This window comes from Dermochelys coriacea, chromosome 4 (genome assembly GCF_009764565.3).
Source record: "Dermochelys coriacea isolate rDerCor1 chromosome 4, rDerCor1.pri.v4, whole genome shotgun sequence".
Classification (NCBI taxonomy): Eukaryota; Metazoa; Chordata; order Testudines; family Dermochelyidae; genus Dermochelys; species Dermochelys coriacea.
Genome location: NC_050071.1, coordinates 145,805,808 through 145,820,128, shown reverse-complemented (window position 1 = coordinate 145,820,128; position 14,321 = coordinate 145,805,808). Strand labels below are relative to the sequence as shown.

General features: G+C 61.9%; 1 protein-coding gene across 6 annotated transcripts in view; it reads right to left on the bottom strand.

Annotated features, from left to right (window-relative positions):
* LOC119854624 (dedicator of cytokinesis protein 2-like) overlaps positions 1 to 12,059 on the bottom strand; it is a 337,122-nt gene extending 325,063 nt beyond the window's left edge. For all 6 annotated transcript variants that reach the window (XR_006280678.1, XR_006280679.1, XM_038399401.2 and 3 more), the window contains exons 1-4: positions 11,943 to 12,059; positions 3,143 to 3,226; positions 1,092 to 1,132; positions 669 to 724 (exon numbers count right to left, since the gene is read on the bottom strand). Coding sequence is in view for 4 of the 6 variants with exons in the window: in XM_038399401.2 (XP_038255329.1) it covers positions 669 to 724; positions 1,092 to 1,132; positions 3,143 to 3,226; positions 11,943 to 11,985 (224 nt within the window). In the remaining 2 variants the exon portion in view is untranslated. The remainder of the gene's footprint in view (positions 1 to 668; positions 725 to 1,091; positions 1,133 to 3,142; positions 3,227 to 11,942) is intronic.
* Between the last annotated feature and the right edge of the window lie 2,262 nt (positions 12,060 to 14,321).

Here is a 14,321-nt window from a genome sequence, read left to right as displayed (position 1 = left end):
AGGGGTGGTGATAGGGCCCAGGCAAGCATTGGGACGGGGGAGGGGCAGGGCCCGAATGAGCACTGGGATGGGGGGGGCCTGGCTGAGCACTGGGACAGGGGGGCAAGACCCAGCCGAGCATTGGGATGGGGGGCAGGACCTGGCTTAGCACTGGGACGGGGGCAGGGGGGCAGGACCCAGGTGAGCACTGGGCCAGGGCGGGGGGGCAGGACCCAGCAGAGCAATGGGACAGGGCGGGGACAAGGCCCAGCTAAGCATCGGGACAGGGCAGGGGAGCATGACGCAGCTAAGCATTGGGACAGGGCGGGGGGGGCAGGACCCAGCCGAGATCTGGGCGGGGGGCAGGGGGCCAAGGCCCAGCAAAGCACTGGGACAGGGCAGGGGGGCAGGACCCAGCTTAGCACTGGGCCAGGGCGGGGGGGGCAGGACCCAGCTGAGCCCTGGGACGGGAGGGGGGGCAGGACCCAGCTGAGCTCTGGGCTGGGGCACGGGGCAGGACCCAGCAGAGCACTGGGACAGGGCTGGGGGGCAGGGCCCAGCTGAGCCCTGGGACACCTCGGGGGGTGGTGACGGGCCCAATGAGGTGCAGATCAGGGAGGACGCAGACCCCGACCAGTAAAACATTCGCTGACTCAGCCCAGAGCCCCTCCCTGCCCCCCCATACCTACCCCTTCTGCTTCACATGGGCGCCCTTCAGGTGGATCAGTGCGACAGGGAATGTGCCCTGGGGAGAGGAGAAGTCGTCAGCACAGCGACCCGATCTGGGGGGCAGAGCCAGAGGGAGGGCTGTTGGCCCCCATGGGGCAGGAGCGCTCCGACCCAGTCGGATATGGGTCAACCCAGGGCCAGGTCCTTGATGGGGCCAGAGCAGGGGTCAGGGGGGAGGCTCGGAGCCCTCAGAGCAGGTTGAAGTCACGCCCCGCAAGGCCTGGCGACTTCCTGCAGGGGGCGCCATGCGGCGAGCGCAGGAGCTCCGCCTCTGGCCGCGCACGGTGTCCCCGGAGCCCCACAGCCGCTCTGGGGCCCGGCCCCGGGACAGGGGAGAGGACGAGCGCCCGGGCCCCTGCCACCGCGCTGAGCCGCCGACTTACCCAGGTGGCTCTGTTCCGGAGCGAGTACCCTCTGTACCAGCCTGCAAGCGGAACAACAGACGTGAGACGCCTGGGGGCCTCTGAACGCAGAGCAAACCTCCCAGCAGGGGGCGCTGTGAGGGGGGGCAGGAGCCCTGGCTGTGGGGGGGAGCTCCCGGTCAGTCCAGCCTGGCCTGTCCCAGCAGGGGGCGCTGTGAGGGGGGGCAGGAGCCCTGGCTGGGCGGGGGGAGCTCCCGGTCAGTCCAACCCGGCCTGTCCCAGCAGGGGGCGCTGTGAGGGGGGGCAGGAGCCCTGGCTGGGGGGGGGAGCTCCCGGTCAGTCCAGCCCGGCCTGTCCCAGCAGGGGGCGCTGTGAGGGGGGGGGCAGGAGTCCTGGCTGTGGAGGGGGAGCTCCCGGTCAGTCCAACCCGGCCTGTCCCAGCAGGGGGCGCTGTGAGGGGGGGGCAGGAGCCCTGGCTGTGGGGGGGAGCTCCCGGTCAGTCCAGCCCGGCCTGTCCCAGCAGGGGGCGCTGTGAGGGGGGGGCAGGAGTCCTGGCTGTGGAGGGGGAGCTCCCGGTCAGTCCAACCCGGCCTGTCCCAGCAGGGGGCGCTGTGAGGGGGGGCAGGAGCCCTGGCTGTGGGGGGGGGAGCTCCCGGTCAGTCCAGCCCAGCCTGTCCCAGCAGGGGGCGCTGTGAGAGGGGGGGCAGGAGTCCTGGCTGTGGAGGGGGAGATCCCGGTCAGTCCAACCCCGGCCTGTCCCAGCAGGGGGCGCTGTGAGGGGGGGCAGGAGCCCTGGCTGTGGGGGGGGAGCTCCCGGTTAGTCCAGCCCCGGCCTATCCCCACAGGAGCGGTGGCTAGGGGGACTGGTGTGGCAGGACTGGCTGCTGAGGGGGAGTATTGTTGGAGGCTGGCTGCTATTGTTGTGTATTATTTGTATTCTCAATGGGCCTTGGAACCAAACTCGGAACAGAGACAGGCCCTGCCCAAGGAGCTGACAACCTGTGTACAAGAGACGAGTGGAGACAGACCGCCAGGGGAGTGCAAGAGAACAACCAGACCATGGCCAGCAGACAGGGGGTGGTCAGCACACCAGCCCCCAAATCACTCTCAGGTATTTTTGTAGGCGTGGCGGCAAAGCAGAGTGCTCAGGGGGCTTGAAGCCGGACATCGAGTTAGTTTTGCAGAGGTTTACGGGGAGTCCTCCCAGTGTCGGGGCAGGAGAGAAGGCACCAAGGGGCTTGTTTGAACCTGTAACAAGTGGGTGCTGGAGGCTGGTGTCACGGGCTGATCAGAGCTGAGTGCATACAGGCAGCGTGGGGATGGCTCATGCCGTGAAAACGAAGACGAGCAGCTCATGTTGGATCCAGTGGAGAAGGGGGAGCCAGCGGAGGGTGCCGTGGGCACAGTGGTGGGCTAGGAGCTGCATGGCTTTGAGCAGGGCGGGATGGACAATCAGAGCCTGGAGAGAATGGGAGCTGTGGGGAGGGATACGAACGGCCCTGTGCCCTGTCTCACAGACGCTCTGCAGAAAGAACCAGCCAGATTTACACACAGCTGCATGTGAGGACCTGGCTAATGGCCGGGGTGAAGACAATGTCCCAGTTACAGGCCTGAGTGACAGAGCAGGATGGTGGCGTTGTCCAAGCAGGGAGGGCTTGGGGGAAGATTAGGAGCTGGAGCTGGCAGCTAGGCAGTCCTGAGGAGGCATCAGAGAGACAGGCCCCAATTGTCGTTTGGCTTGAAGGAGACTGTCTGGAGTGGAGGGAGATCAGTGAGTCGGGCAGAGAGGGGTGCTGACTCTGGTTGCAGATGGGGTTACCCAGAGCCCAGGTGCAGAGGGAGAAGAGAAGGGGACCCCCCACAGAAAGCGGGAAGGGGACGAGGGGATCTGCTGAAGGACACACTGAAGGGAGCTGAGAGAGGAAGAGGACCAGGTGGGGACAGAGTTCCAGAAGCCGAGGGAGGACACGATTTCAAGAAGAGTGTGGCTGAAGGTTTCACAGAGGTCCAAGAGGTTTCTCATGGGGTCTGTAGAGCCGGTTCCCCCATGCTCAGTGCCCGGCCCCACTTACCCTCCAAGGCCTGTAGGATGTGCACTGTGTCCCCGATCTGCAGCGGCAGGTGATGCTCGTTCGTGCCCGAAAAGTTCCACAAAGCTGCAAAACAACAGCCAGGGGAGTTAGGGGGTGGTGAGAGGGGGCAGCTCTGGACCCCAGCCCCCTGCAGGTGGCTCTGCCCTCTCACTGCCTCACCAGCCCAGCTCATCCGTCTCCGGGGCTAGGGGAAACCTGGGATACTTGCTCTCTGAGCTCGGCCTCTCAGTGCCTTGCGGACAACTTGCCTCAGCTGTTCCCCAGCGCTGGGTGGGACCGCCCTTTGCTCCTGGTGTTCCCCCATTGTCACAACCACTGCTACTGGGATGCCAGGCTGCCCCAGCCCCCAGTCGTCCTGATAGCGAGAGGCACAATGTGCCCCCTTCATCTCTGCTCTGGCACAAGGCTCTCTCTAACCCCGCCCATGCCAGGCCCCATGCTGCCAGGCTGCCTTGGCGGCTGGCGCCATCTCCCAGCCTGTACTCAGTGGGCAGGGCAGGGCGGTCACGGGGAGGTGACTTGCTGGGGCTAGGGGGCAGGAGAGACCCCTCTATGACACTGCACAGATGAGCGCCCTGGGGGTGTCCTGCTCACTCTGATCCCCGGGGTCCTAGCGTAGCCAGTCTCAGGGCTCCCAAGGGGTCTGAGTTCAGCAGCCCCAGGATGGAGGGTGCAGATGGAGCTGGAGGCAGGTTGGGTCTGGGAGCTGCCACAAGGCTGGGGAAGATCTGCAGGGTGCTGCCAGCTGGGGACACGGGCATGAGCAGTGCGGATAGGCTGGGGATGGGCACAGCAGGATCCAGCTTCTTTCGGTGGGTGGGGATTTCACTGCACCCAGGGCCATGGCTGTCAAGCACCCAGAGGGATGTTCCCATCTGGGGGCACCCTCTCTTGGCACCAGGGTCCCACCCACAGCTGCCACCCACCCTCCATCCCACGGCCCCTGCAGCGTTCAGCAGCCAACAGCACAGGCCACCAGCACCCGCCACCGCTCAGTGCCCCTCCCCCCCCCCCCCCCGCAGCCGGCAGCTGCACACCCACCCTATGCTCGGGGCAGGGTGTGGTGACAAGCCAAACTTAAATATGCACAATTCTAAACACGCAAATTAGCTGATTAAGTAATTTGCATAAAATGTCACACAAAGAGCAGTACAAAACTTCAACTTCCAGGTTCAAGGTCTCAGACCTTATCTCCAACATGTGCCCTGGGCCCAGTGTCTCTGGAAGAGCCCAGGGAGGAGGCTGCCAGGGCCTCTGGGACCCACCAGCACCAGGGTAAAGCCATCCTTGCTGGAACCCGAGGTGTGTCACGGGCTGGTGCCAGGCTATGGAATGAGCCCCCAGGAACTAAGCTTCAGAGTAGCAGCCGTGTTAGTCTGTATTCGCAAAAAGAAAAGGAGTACTTGTGGCACCTTAGAGACTAACAAATTTATTAGAGCATAAGCTTTCGTGAGCTACAGCTCACTTCATCGGATGCATTTGGTGGAAAAAACTAAGGAACTAAGCGCGAGCCCAGCCCTCCCCGCCTGCTGCATCCAGCAGAGATCTCTGACGTCAACACAGGCCCGCATTGGTATTTCTCTAAAAACCCCTCCCAAAACAAGACCCTAGCTGCTGCTCTGAGGGGAGAGAGGAACGGAACGGGCAGGAGACAGGCAGGGGAGACGTGGATAATGAACGCCTGAGATGCCCTGGGGATGAGCCGTGTGGGATCCTAAGCAGAAAGAACAGAAAACTCAGCAGCTGCACCCCAAGGGGCTAGGGTCTGCCCACTGCTATGCTGTGACGAAGTGGGACTGTTCTTAATGTTTCCTCTGAATACTGTAGGGGAGCCTCAGTTTCCCCTATGCAGTTCTTAAGTCTCTAGGTGGTGGGATAAGGCAGGGGGTGTGATTGTTGCAGAGCAAAGGGCCAGTGTACTCTCTCCTGGCAACTGATGGCCTGGGCCCTTCCCCCCTGCAAGGTGAGAGCTAAAGGGTTGGAGAACAAAGGAATCAGGTGCCCTCCTGGCCCAGAAAGGGACAAAGCCGGGGGGGGGGGGGGCTGGAGAGAGTTTCAGTTTGGGGCTGGCTGGAGACATGGAGTGAAGTGCAGATGGGGTTGTCTGGCTCACTGCCCCCCAAAATGGACCCAGCTGAGGGGTCCTGTTCTCTGCACCTACAAGCTCTGTGTTAGACCATGTTCCTGTCATCTAATAAACTTCTGTTTTCCTGGCTGGCTGAGAGTCGCGTCTGACTGCGGAGTTGGGGGGCAGGACCCTCGGGCTTCCCCAGGACCCCGCCTGGGCGGACTTGCTATGAGAAGCGCACGGCGGGGCAGAGGATGCTGGATGCTCCGAGGTCAGACCCTGGAAGGGGGAAGCCGGGTGAGCTGTGTGTCCTGCAGACAGGCTGCTCCCAGAGAGGAGACTTCCCCAGAGTCCTGACTGCCTTCGTGGGGAGCAGATCCAGAGCATCGCCTGGGGACTCCGTGACAACTGGTGGTAGCGGTGGGATGTACTGCACCCTGTGGATGGCGCTTCCTGCAGAAAGTGACTAGGGAGCAGTAAAACAAAGGGGGATTGACGAGGACCAGGCGTGCTGAAGGCTCAGAGAGGAGCGGTTTCGAGGGGTGGTTAACCCCTGGGAGTGTGTGACCAGTGAGAAGGACTGTGCAGTAATGGGGTCCCCTGGGGACTGCGATGAGCAGTCTCAGGGGCAGAGGAGCCTGCGCCTTGGCCCTGGGAGACAGAAGGACTTTTGCAGTAACAGGATTCCCCTGGGGATTGCAGCGAGCGGTCCCAGGGGCGGAGGCGTCTGCAGCTCGACCCTGGCAAAGAGGCAGTGACCTCGAGAAGAGCTGGCACACTCGGGGTTCTCCCTGGAAACCATGGGGAGCTGAGAGCACACAGGCCTGTGAGTCCACAACAACTTGGGAAGAGCAGAGTGAGGGCCTGTCACCATCTCCTTAAGAAGGACATTGTAACCCTGTGCAAAAAGAGAGGGTTGCGCATTGGAAAGTTCACCAAAGCACAGTTCATCGTGCAGCTGGAGGAGGATGATCACTCTAAGGAGCAGATTCCTGACCCAAATGGGGCTATAGCAGGATCTGGGAGCAGCTGGAGTGGTAGCCAGGTATCCCCGAGACTCCTGTCCCTGACCAGACGAGGTCTTCACGATCGGGTTCCCCATCCAGGGATCGGAGATGGACGGGATTGGAGCTGAGTCCAAGAGAGCAAGAGGACTGTGAGAGACAGTGAGAGCCCGAGAAAGAGCTGCAGGAGCAGCAACAGCATGAACTGGCGATGGTGGAGCGGAGAGAAGGAGGGGACCTGCCAGGGGTGAGTGGGGATAGACCCCGGGGGGCCAGTTCTGCAGGGAACCTTGATACTAAATTGCTGCCCCTGGTTAAGGGGGGGGGATGTGGATGCTCCCTCACTGCCTTTGCGCAGCCTGGCGATTTGAACAAGGGGGACTCTGCGGAAAAGCCCTGGTGTCTAGCTCCCTTGCTGGGTCCCAAGGCCATAGACACCATCAGCCAGATGGGTGGGGAGGTGGACAGGCTCCCACTCCTGACCCCAACCCATATGTCTGGGTGGAGTCTCCTGGGGTCAGGCCCCTCAGACCCCCAGTGGGAGCGGAAGATGATGGTCAATGGGGAGACATTCCTGGGGTGGCGAGATCCTGGGACAGAGAGAAGTGTTGTCAGGTCCCGGATAGTGCAGCCTCAGATGCTGAGGGGCTGTGAGACCTGGTTGAAGGTCCCAGAGATGAAGCCCCTCGCCCTGCATATGGCCCAGATCCCTGTGCAGACCCAGGAGGGGTGGGGCTGGCTGGTCGTTGGGGTTCTCCAGGATACCAGCTGTGAGACCCTGTTGGAGGGTGACTGTGTCTCTTTGGGACAGGATCCAGGCCCTGCTCCTGTAACAGCCGATGAAGTGAGCTGTAGCTCATGAAAGCGTATGCTAAAATAAATTTGTTAGTCTCTAAGGTGCCACAAGTACTCCTTTTCTGTTTGCAGATACAGACTAACGCGGCTGCTACTCTAAAACCTATCATTTTGTAGTTGAAGTTATGAATATTGGCTCTATACTAAGGTGCCACAAGTACTCCTTTTCTTTTTGCGAATACAGACTAACACAGGTGTTACTCTGAAACCAGCCTAGGGTTTGAACTTGAATCCACGGAACCAATTGGCGAAGAGGGAAATGGTCAGTGAAAATGCAGATGACCTGGCTGGCAGGGGGAGGAGCCGCTAGGCTCAGGATACCTGCCTGCCTGTAACCAGACCCCTGGGGCCGAGTGGGATGGAGAGATGCTCCCTGACCCCCTGCACACCAGAGGGGGGTTCCTGCTGGCTCTGATGCTGTAAGGAGAGCAGAGAGCTCGCTGCCTGCCTCCACTAGAAAGCAAGGGCAGCGCTGAGCATGGGCGGAGCTGAGACCCCAGCTGAGGGGGGAACACACAGGCAGGGCAGGTCAGCTCCCAACCAGGTTTGCCTGGTCCAGAGGCGCTGCTGGGAAGTGATCCCACGGCAGGAAGGGAGTGACCAGGGACAGGGCTCGGAAGGGAGTGACCAGGGACAGGGCTCGGCGGGGCTGTGACCCCAGGCCCAGCCAGCAAGAGGGAACAGGTCCCGCTCCCTTCCCCAGCAGCTGAATTCCAGACCAAGCCGCAGGAGGATCCCTCCTTGGAGGAGCTGAGGGAACGTGCGGGCCACAGGCTGCAAACCCCCGTGGGGAAGGCTGCAGGGACAGATCCCCGTGGGAAAAGGGATTCCTGTACTGGGAATGGGCTCCCGCAGGGGAAGTAGAACCATGGGGAATCAGAAGGCAGCTGGTGGTGCCCCAGAAGTTTCGCCGCCGGCTATTATACCTGGCCCTGGCGTCCATTGAGGATATCGGTGTCTCTAGCCAGGCCTGGGAGGAACACGTGTCCCAGGTGAAGAGGGGGCTGGGCTACCTCAAGGAGGCAGGACTGACAGTAAAAGCTGGAAGGTGTAAAATGGGGATGGCAGAAGTGTCGTACCTGGGCCACAAGGTGGGGAGTGGCTGCCCAAGCCCAGAGCTGGCCCAGGTCAAGATGGGGGCTCTTAACCAAGAGAGCCCGAATTGTAGCCCTCCAGACTGGAGAGCTGGGAGAAGACCCGATTTCAGTTTGAACCCCAGGGGTTTTGGGGTGGAAAAAGGGCACGGGCCACATAAATCTTCCCACATGCCACCAGCAAGTGCCATCAAGCACACCCGACCCAAGGAAGGGCGTGAAACTGGAAGGGCCTGGTGTAACTCCCACACAGGAATGGGAGAGATGCTGGGGTATCCATGGAAACGTTGGTGGGTTCGAACTTCCCCAGGTCACCGGCTAAAATGACCTCGCTCAGTTCGATCTCAAAGGGGGGGAGAGATGTGACAAAGTGGAACTGTACTTAATGTGTCCTCTGAATACTGTAGGGGTGCCCCAGTTCCCCTATGCATTTCTTAAGTCTCTAGGTGGTGGGTGTCACAGAGTCCCCGGGCGATGCTCTGGAATTGCTCCCCATGAAGCCAGGCAGGACTCTGGGGAAGTCTCCTTTCTGGGCGCAGCCTGTCTGCAGGACACACAGCTCACCCGGCTTCCCCCTTCCTGGGTCTGACCTCGGAGCATCCAGCATCCTCTGCCCCTCTGTGCGCTTCCCACAGCGAGTCTGCCGTGGCGGGGTCCTGGGGAAGCCAGAGGGTCCTGCCCCCCAACTCCGCAGTCAGACGCAACTCTCAGCCAGCCAGTAAAACAGAAGGTTTATTAGACGACAGGAACATGGTCTAACACAGAGCTTATAGGTGCAGAGAACAGGACCCCTCAGCTGGGTCCATTTTGGGGGGGCAGTGAGCCAGACAACCCCGTCTGCACTTCACTCAGGTCAGACCCAGGAAGGGGGAAGCCAGGTGAGCTGTGTGTCCTGCAGACGGTCTGCTCACAGAAAGGAGACTTCCCCAGAGTCCTGACTGGCTTCGTAGGGAGCAGGTCAGAGCATCGCCCGGGGAGTCCGTGACATAGGCACAGCCCCACACCCCTGTGGCCGATCATCGTGGCATCCAGACCCCTTGCTGTCTCCAACCCATATTTCCCCACCCTGTGCAGAGACAGGGCCAGGATCAGCCCGCACTGCTGGGTGGGGCCTGAAATCTGGCCCCACTGATGGGTGCTGAGCCATGGGCAGGCTGCTCAGCAACTCCCTCCAGCAGCCCAAAACGAAACCTGGAGCTCCTGAGTCCCAAGCCAGCCCCTCTCCACTGGGCTGTCCTGCCTCCCAGCCAGGTGAGCGGGGCCCTGAGTCCAGCACGAGTCACTTGGGACACTGAGTCTGGCTCAGCCTCTGGGACCCTGCGTGAGTGCAACAGGCAGGGGTCACACCCGATGGGCCAAAGGGACAGTTCAGCTGCAGGGGGGCAGCCGTGGAAACAGTTCCACTAACTCATCTGCTGAGAGGCAGCTAGTGAGAAAAGCAGGAACAGAAAATACCGCAGAGGAAAGTGACAGCAGGAGCCTGCAACATGAGGCTTCCTGCCACAGGCAGGGCTCTGCAAGAGGAAGGTCTATGCAGAGAGCGCAGGAGCCCCGGGCTCTATTCCTGGCTCTGGTCCCTTCCCCCCACATCTGGGTTAGAGCACAGAAGCCCCGGGCTCTATTCCTGGCCCTGGCCCCCCGGGTTAGAGCGCAGGAGCCCCCAGACTCTATTCCTGGCTCCGGAACAGGCTACCATCATAGTGCAAGCGTGAGAATATGAGGCGAGGTTTGGCTCTCTGGCTGCTCCAGACACATGGACTCACACAGACAAGGCCTCGCATATCCTGCCCACACTGCTCAGAACCCACTTACTGCCCCTGAGGAGCAGTACGGCCTCCACGCCAGGCATGTATTATTGGTGGGGAGCTCAGGGGCTGCATGGAGGGTGCAGCGGGGCCTTGGGGGGCTGTGCGGAGGATGCATGGGGGTGTCGTGGGGTTGCACGGAAGGTGCAGGGAGGTCTCGGGGGCTGAGCGGAGGGTGCAGGGGGGTGTCGTGGGGCTGTGCAGAGGGTGCAGGGGGCTGCTGCCCTGTCTCTGGGCCTGGAGGAAAGGGCAGGTGAGAAGGAACCATGGAGAAGCAGCGACAGACTCAACCAGCAGCACTGTGAATGGGGAGCAGCTGCTCACCCCCAGGGCACCCCCAGGGCACTGCACCCACAGTTCTGCAGTGTGTGACCTCCCGCCAGGGCACTTGCTGGTGCGAGGGTCCCTCATGGCACCATCTCTGTCCCTCCAGGGACGCTGCAGTCGTAGGCCCGGGCTCAGTGTCTGGACTCCAGTGGCTCCAAGGGCGGGGCAGAGGCAGCGGGAAGGGGAAGAGGTTCAAGCAGCCGTCCTCAGCAGGAGATCCCCCCCTTGGTGCAGGGCACTGCCTTGGGGGCGGGGGGCAGCGGTGCTGCCCAGTGCATTGCGGACTGGCTGCAGCACTGGCAGGCCCTGGCTCGCTGTGCGTGACCTGCCGGAGGCAGGGACTGAGCCCAGGTTCCCTGCAGGGGGATGGGGGGAAAGGCCGGTGTGTGTGACGCGGGGCCATGAGTAGAACTCATCCTCGCACGCGAGCCAGCCATTCCCAGGCCACGGGGACCACTGCGACTCTCTAGTGTGAGCAGGGCTGGCCCAGGCAGAGAATCCGGGAGTGGATCTGCTAGCAAAGCAGCCAGTCCGGACAGAAAACCTGCCAGGGACGGAGTATCCACCTCGGCCCTGGGGACATTGCCCCAGATCTCAGTTCCCCTCAGCGTTCAACATTTACCCCTTATCACCAGTCACCGCCCTGGCTGTGTTCGACCTCGCACTGCCTTGGGCACCTGCAGGGGCAGCGTGGGGGGCTGGAGCCAAGGCCTGTCCCGAGCTCACAGCCCCAGGGACAAGCGCACCCAGTGTGGGCCTGTAGCACTCCCAGGCCCCAGCCCCAGAGCAGGCACCTCCGAGGGGCAAATGAACATGGCCCTGGGGAGCAGGAGACGCAAGGACACCCCACTACCTCCACCACTCAGCCCCCCAAGTTCCCCACCACCACCTAGACCAGACACCGCTCAGCCCCCTCAGCCCAGATACCGCTCAGTCCCCCCAGCCCAAACTCCTCTCAGACCCCCCAGCTGAGACACTACTCATACCCCCAACCCAGACACCACTCAGCCCCTGCCCCCCCTAGCTCCCACCACCACCTAGACCAGACACCACTCAGGCCCCCAAGCCCAGACACTCCTCAGCCTCTGCCCCCCAACCCAGACACTGCTCAGCCCCCCCAGCCCTGACACCCCTCAGCCTCTGCCCCCAACCCAGACACCGCTCAGCCCCCCTGCCCTGACCCTGCTCAGCCCCCCCAGCCCTGACACCCCTCAGCCCCCCATCCCAGACACCCCTCAGCCCCTGCCCCCCCATCCCAGACATCACTCAGCCCCCAAGCCCTGACACTGCTCAGGCCCTGCCCCCCCAACTCCCACCACCACCTAGACCAGACACAGCTCAGCCCCCCCAGCCCTGACACTGCTCAGCCCCCTTGAGCTGCAACCAGCACAGGTACCTGGGCCCCACTCAGCTCCCCAGCCCAAGGGCTGAACTCTGAATGTGGGGCCCTGTGCTCCGGCTCACAGGGCCTGCAGGCCTGAGCTGCCCACACAGGGCTCAGAGCAATAAAATCTGCAGCCCCACCCTGCAGCTGGGCATCCCTGCCCCGCTCGGCTCTGACAGGCTCTTTGGTGGCCCAGTGGGCCAGTCCCCCCCACCGAGGGCGGCCCAGGGAGCGCCACTCACCAACTCCATACTTCTCCTTCTTGGTGGGCAGCCAGAGGGCCATTGTAGCCAGCCCAACCCAGCGATGCGCCTGTCCCCGCGCGGTGTGGCAGCCAGTTCCTTCTGCTGAGCTGCCAGGGTCACATGCGTCTCACCGGCTTGTACAAACCTCCCTGGGCCACTTCCTCTCAGCAAAGCTGGGACCTGCACAGAGCCTGCAACCGGCCTCTTCTCCCCAGCCAGCTCTGAGAGCGCCCGATCAGAGACCCCAGGGCTGCAGGGCACTAGCGAGAGACGCCCTAGCCCCAAGTGCCCAGCCCTAAGTGCCAACAGGGCACCTAGGGGCTCATACTGGGGTCTTCCCCTGTTCAGCCAACAGAGCCAGCCCAGCACAGGGAGAGGGAGCTGGGCTCTGTCCAAGGAAAATTGCTGCTGAAGTTTCCTGTTTTCCCTGGAGTGTCTCTCACTCTGGGGCTGATGCATGAGGATGCCCCCAGTGAGGTTCAGGCACCGGCAGCTGGCCTGGCTGCTCCTCTGCAGCTGTGGGGTGCAGAGCCAGGCCCAGGGCCGTCTGCAGACCCCTCTGCCCAAGCTGCCCTGCACACCCGTCCCACAGCTCCGTCTGCCTCCCCTCACAGCGCGCCAGTCAGAGAGGCCTGTTTGGAGAGCGGCATGGGGTGAGGGTTTCATGGTGCTGGCAAGGGGTCGCATGCTCAGAGCCTCAAGATACAAAGCCAATAGGCCCACATGCCCAGCTCCCTCGGGCAACATTGCTGGATGGGTAGATGCAGCAGCTCCCATGCGGGAGAATCATAGACTATCAGGGTTGGAAGGGACCTCAGGAGGTCATCTAGTCCCACTCCCTGCTCAAAGCAGGACCAATCCCCAACTAAATCATGCTCCGCTGTAAGGGGCTGGGCACACTCTCCGCCTGGTCCCAGCAGGGCTCTGACTCCTGGGGGTAGAGGTCCCTCCCCATGGGCACCTGGGAAGGGTTCCTGCCTCCGTCTGATGCTGTTACTAGTCGTTGCCATTCTGCACAGTGGGATCTGCCTCAATCCCACACTGGGCTACCCCTCAGCAGCTGGTGGGAGATCCGGTACAGGAGAAGTGGAATGGGTGATAAGGGGAATGGAACTGTGTGATTCTGAAACCCACATTCCCTTCCCTGCTCAACCAGCCAGCAGTCAATCAGCCCCTGGCCCCAGGGGCTGGCACCCCGTAGGGAGGAAAGAGGCCCAGGGCCCATTCCCACCCCCTGGGCCAGCCAATCCCCTGCCCTGTGGCCCAAGGTAATAGGAGTCACTTGTGAGCAAAATTATGCACGTGCTTAAATTGTGTGATGAAATGGGACTGTTCTTAATGTTTCCTCTGAATAGTGTGGGGGTGCCTCAGTTTCCCCTATGCAGTTCTTAAGTATGTAGGTGGTGGGATAAGGGGGTATGATCGTTGCAGAGCCCTAGAGGGCAGGTGTGTGCAGGGGTCTGGACACAGAGAATGGCCGACACCCTGTTTCCTGGCAACTGATGGCCTGGGCCCTTCCCCCCTGCAAGGTGAGAGCTAAAGGGTTGGAGAACAAAGGAATCAGGTGCCCTCCTGGCCCAGGAAAGGGACAAAGCCCAGAGGAGGGGGGGCTGGAGAGGATTTCAGTTTGGGGCTGGCTGGGGACATGGAGTGAAGTGCAGACGGGGTTGTCTGGCTCACTGCCCCCCAAAATGGACCCAGCTGAGGGGTCCTGTTCTCTGTACCTACAAGCTGGTTTAGACCATGTTCCTGTCGTCTAATAAACCTTCTGTTTTACTGGCTGGCTGAGAGTCCCGTCTGACTGCGGAGTTGGGGGACAGGACCCTCTGGCTTCCCCAGAGTGGACTCGCTGTGGGAAGCGCACGGCGGGGCAGAGGATGCTGAATGCTCCGAGGTCAGACCCAGGAAGGGGGAAGCCGGATGAGCTGTGTGTCCTGCAGACAGGCTGCTCCCAGAGAGGAGACTTCCCCAGAGTCCTGACTGGCTTCGTAGGGAGCAGTTCCAGAGCATCGCCTGGGGACTCCGTGACAACTGGTGGCAGTGGTGGGATATACTGCACCCCATGGATGGCGCTTCCTGCAGTAACTGGGGAGCAGTAAAATGAAGGGGGACTGATGAGGACCAGGTGTGCTGAAGGCTCAGAGAGGAGTGGTTTCAGAGGGCGGTTAACCCCTGGGAGTGTGTGATCAGCAAGAAGGACTGTGCAGTAATGGGGTCCCGCTGGGGACTGCGATGAGCAGTCTCAGGGGCGGAGGAGGCTGCGGTTTGGCCCTGGGAGAGAGAAGGACTTTTGCAGTAACAGGGTTCCCCTGGGGATTGCAGCGAGCGGTCCCAGGGGCAGAGGAGTCTGCAGCTCGACCCTGGCAAGGAGATGTT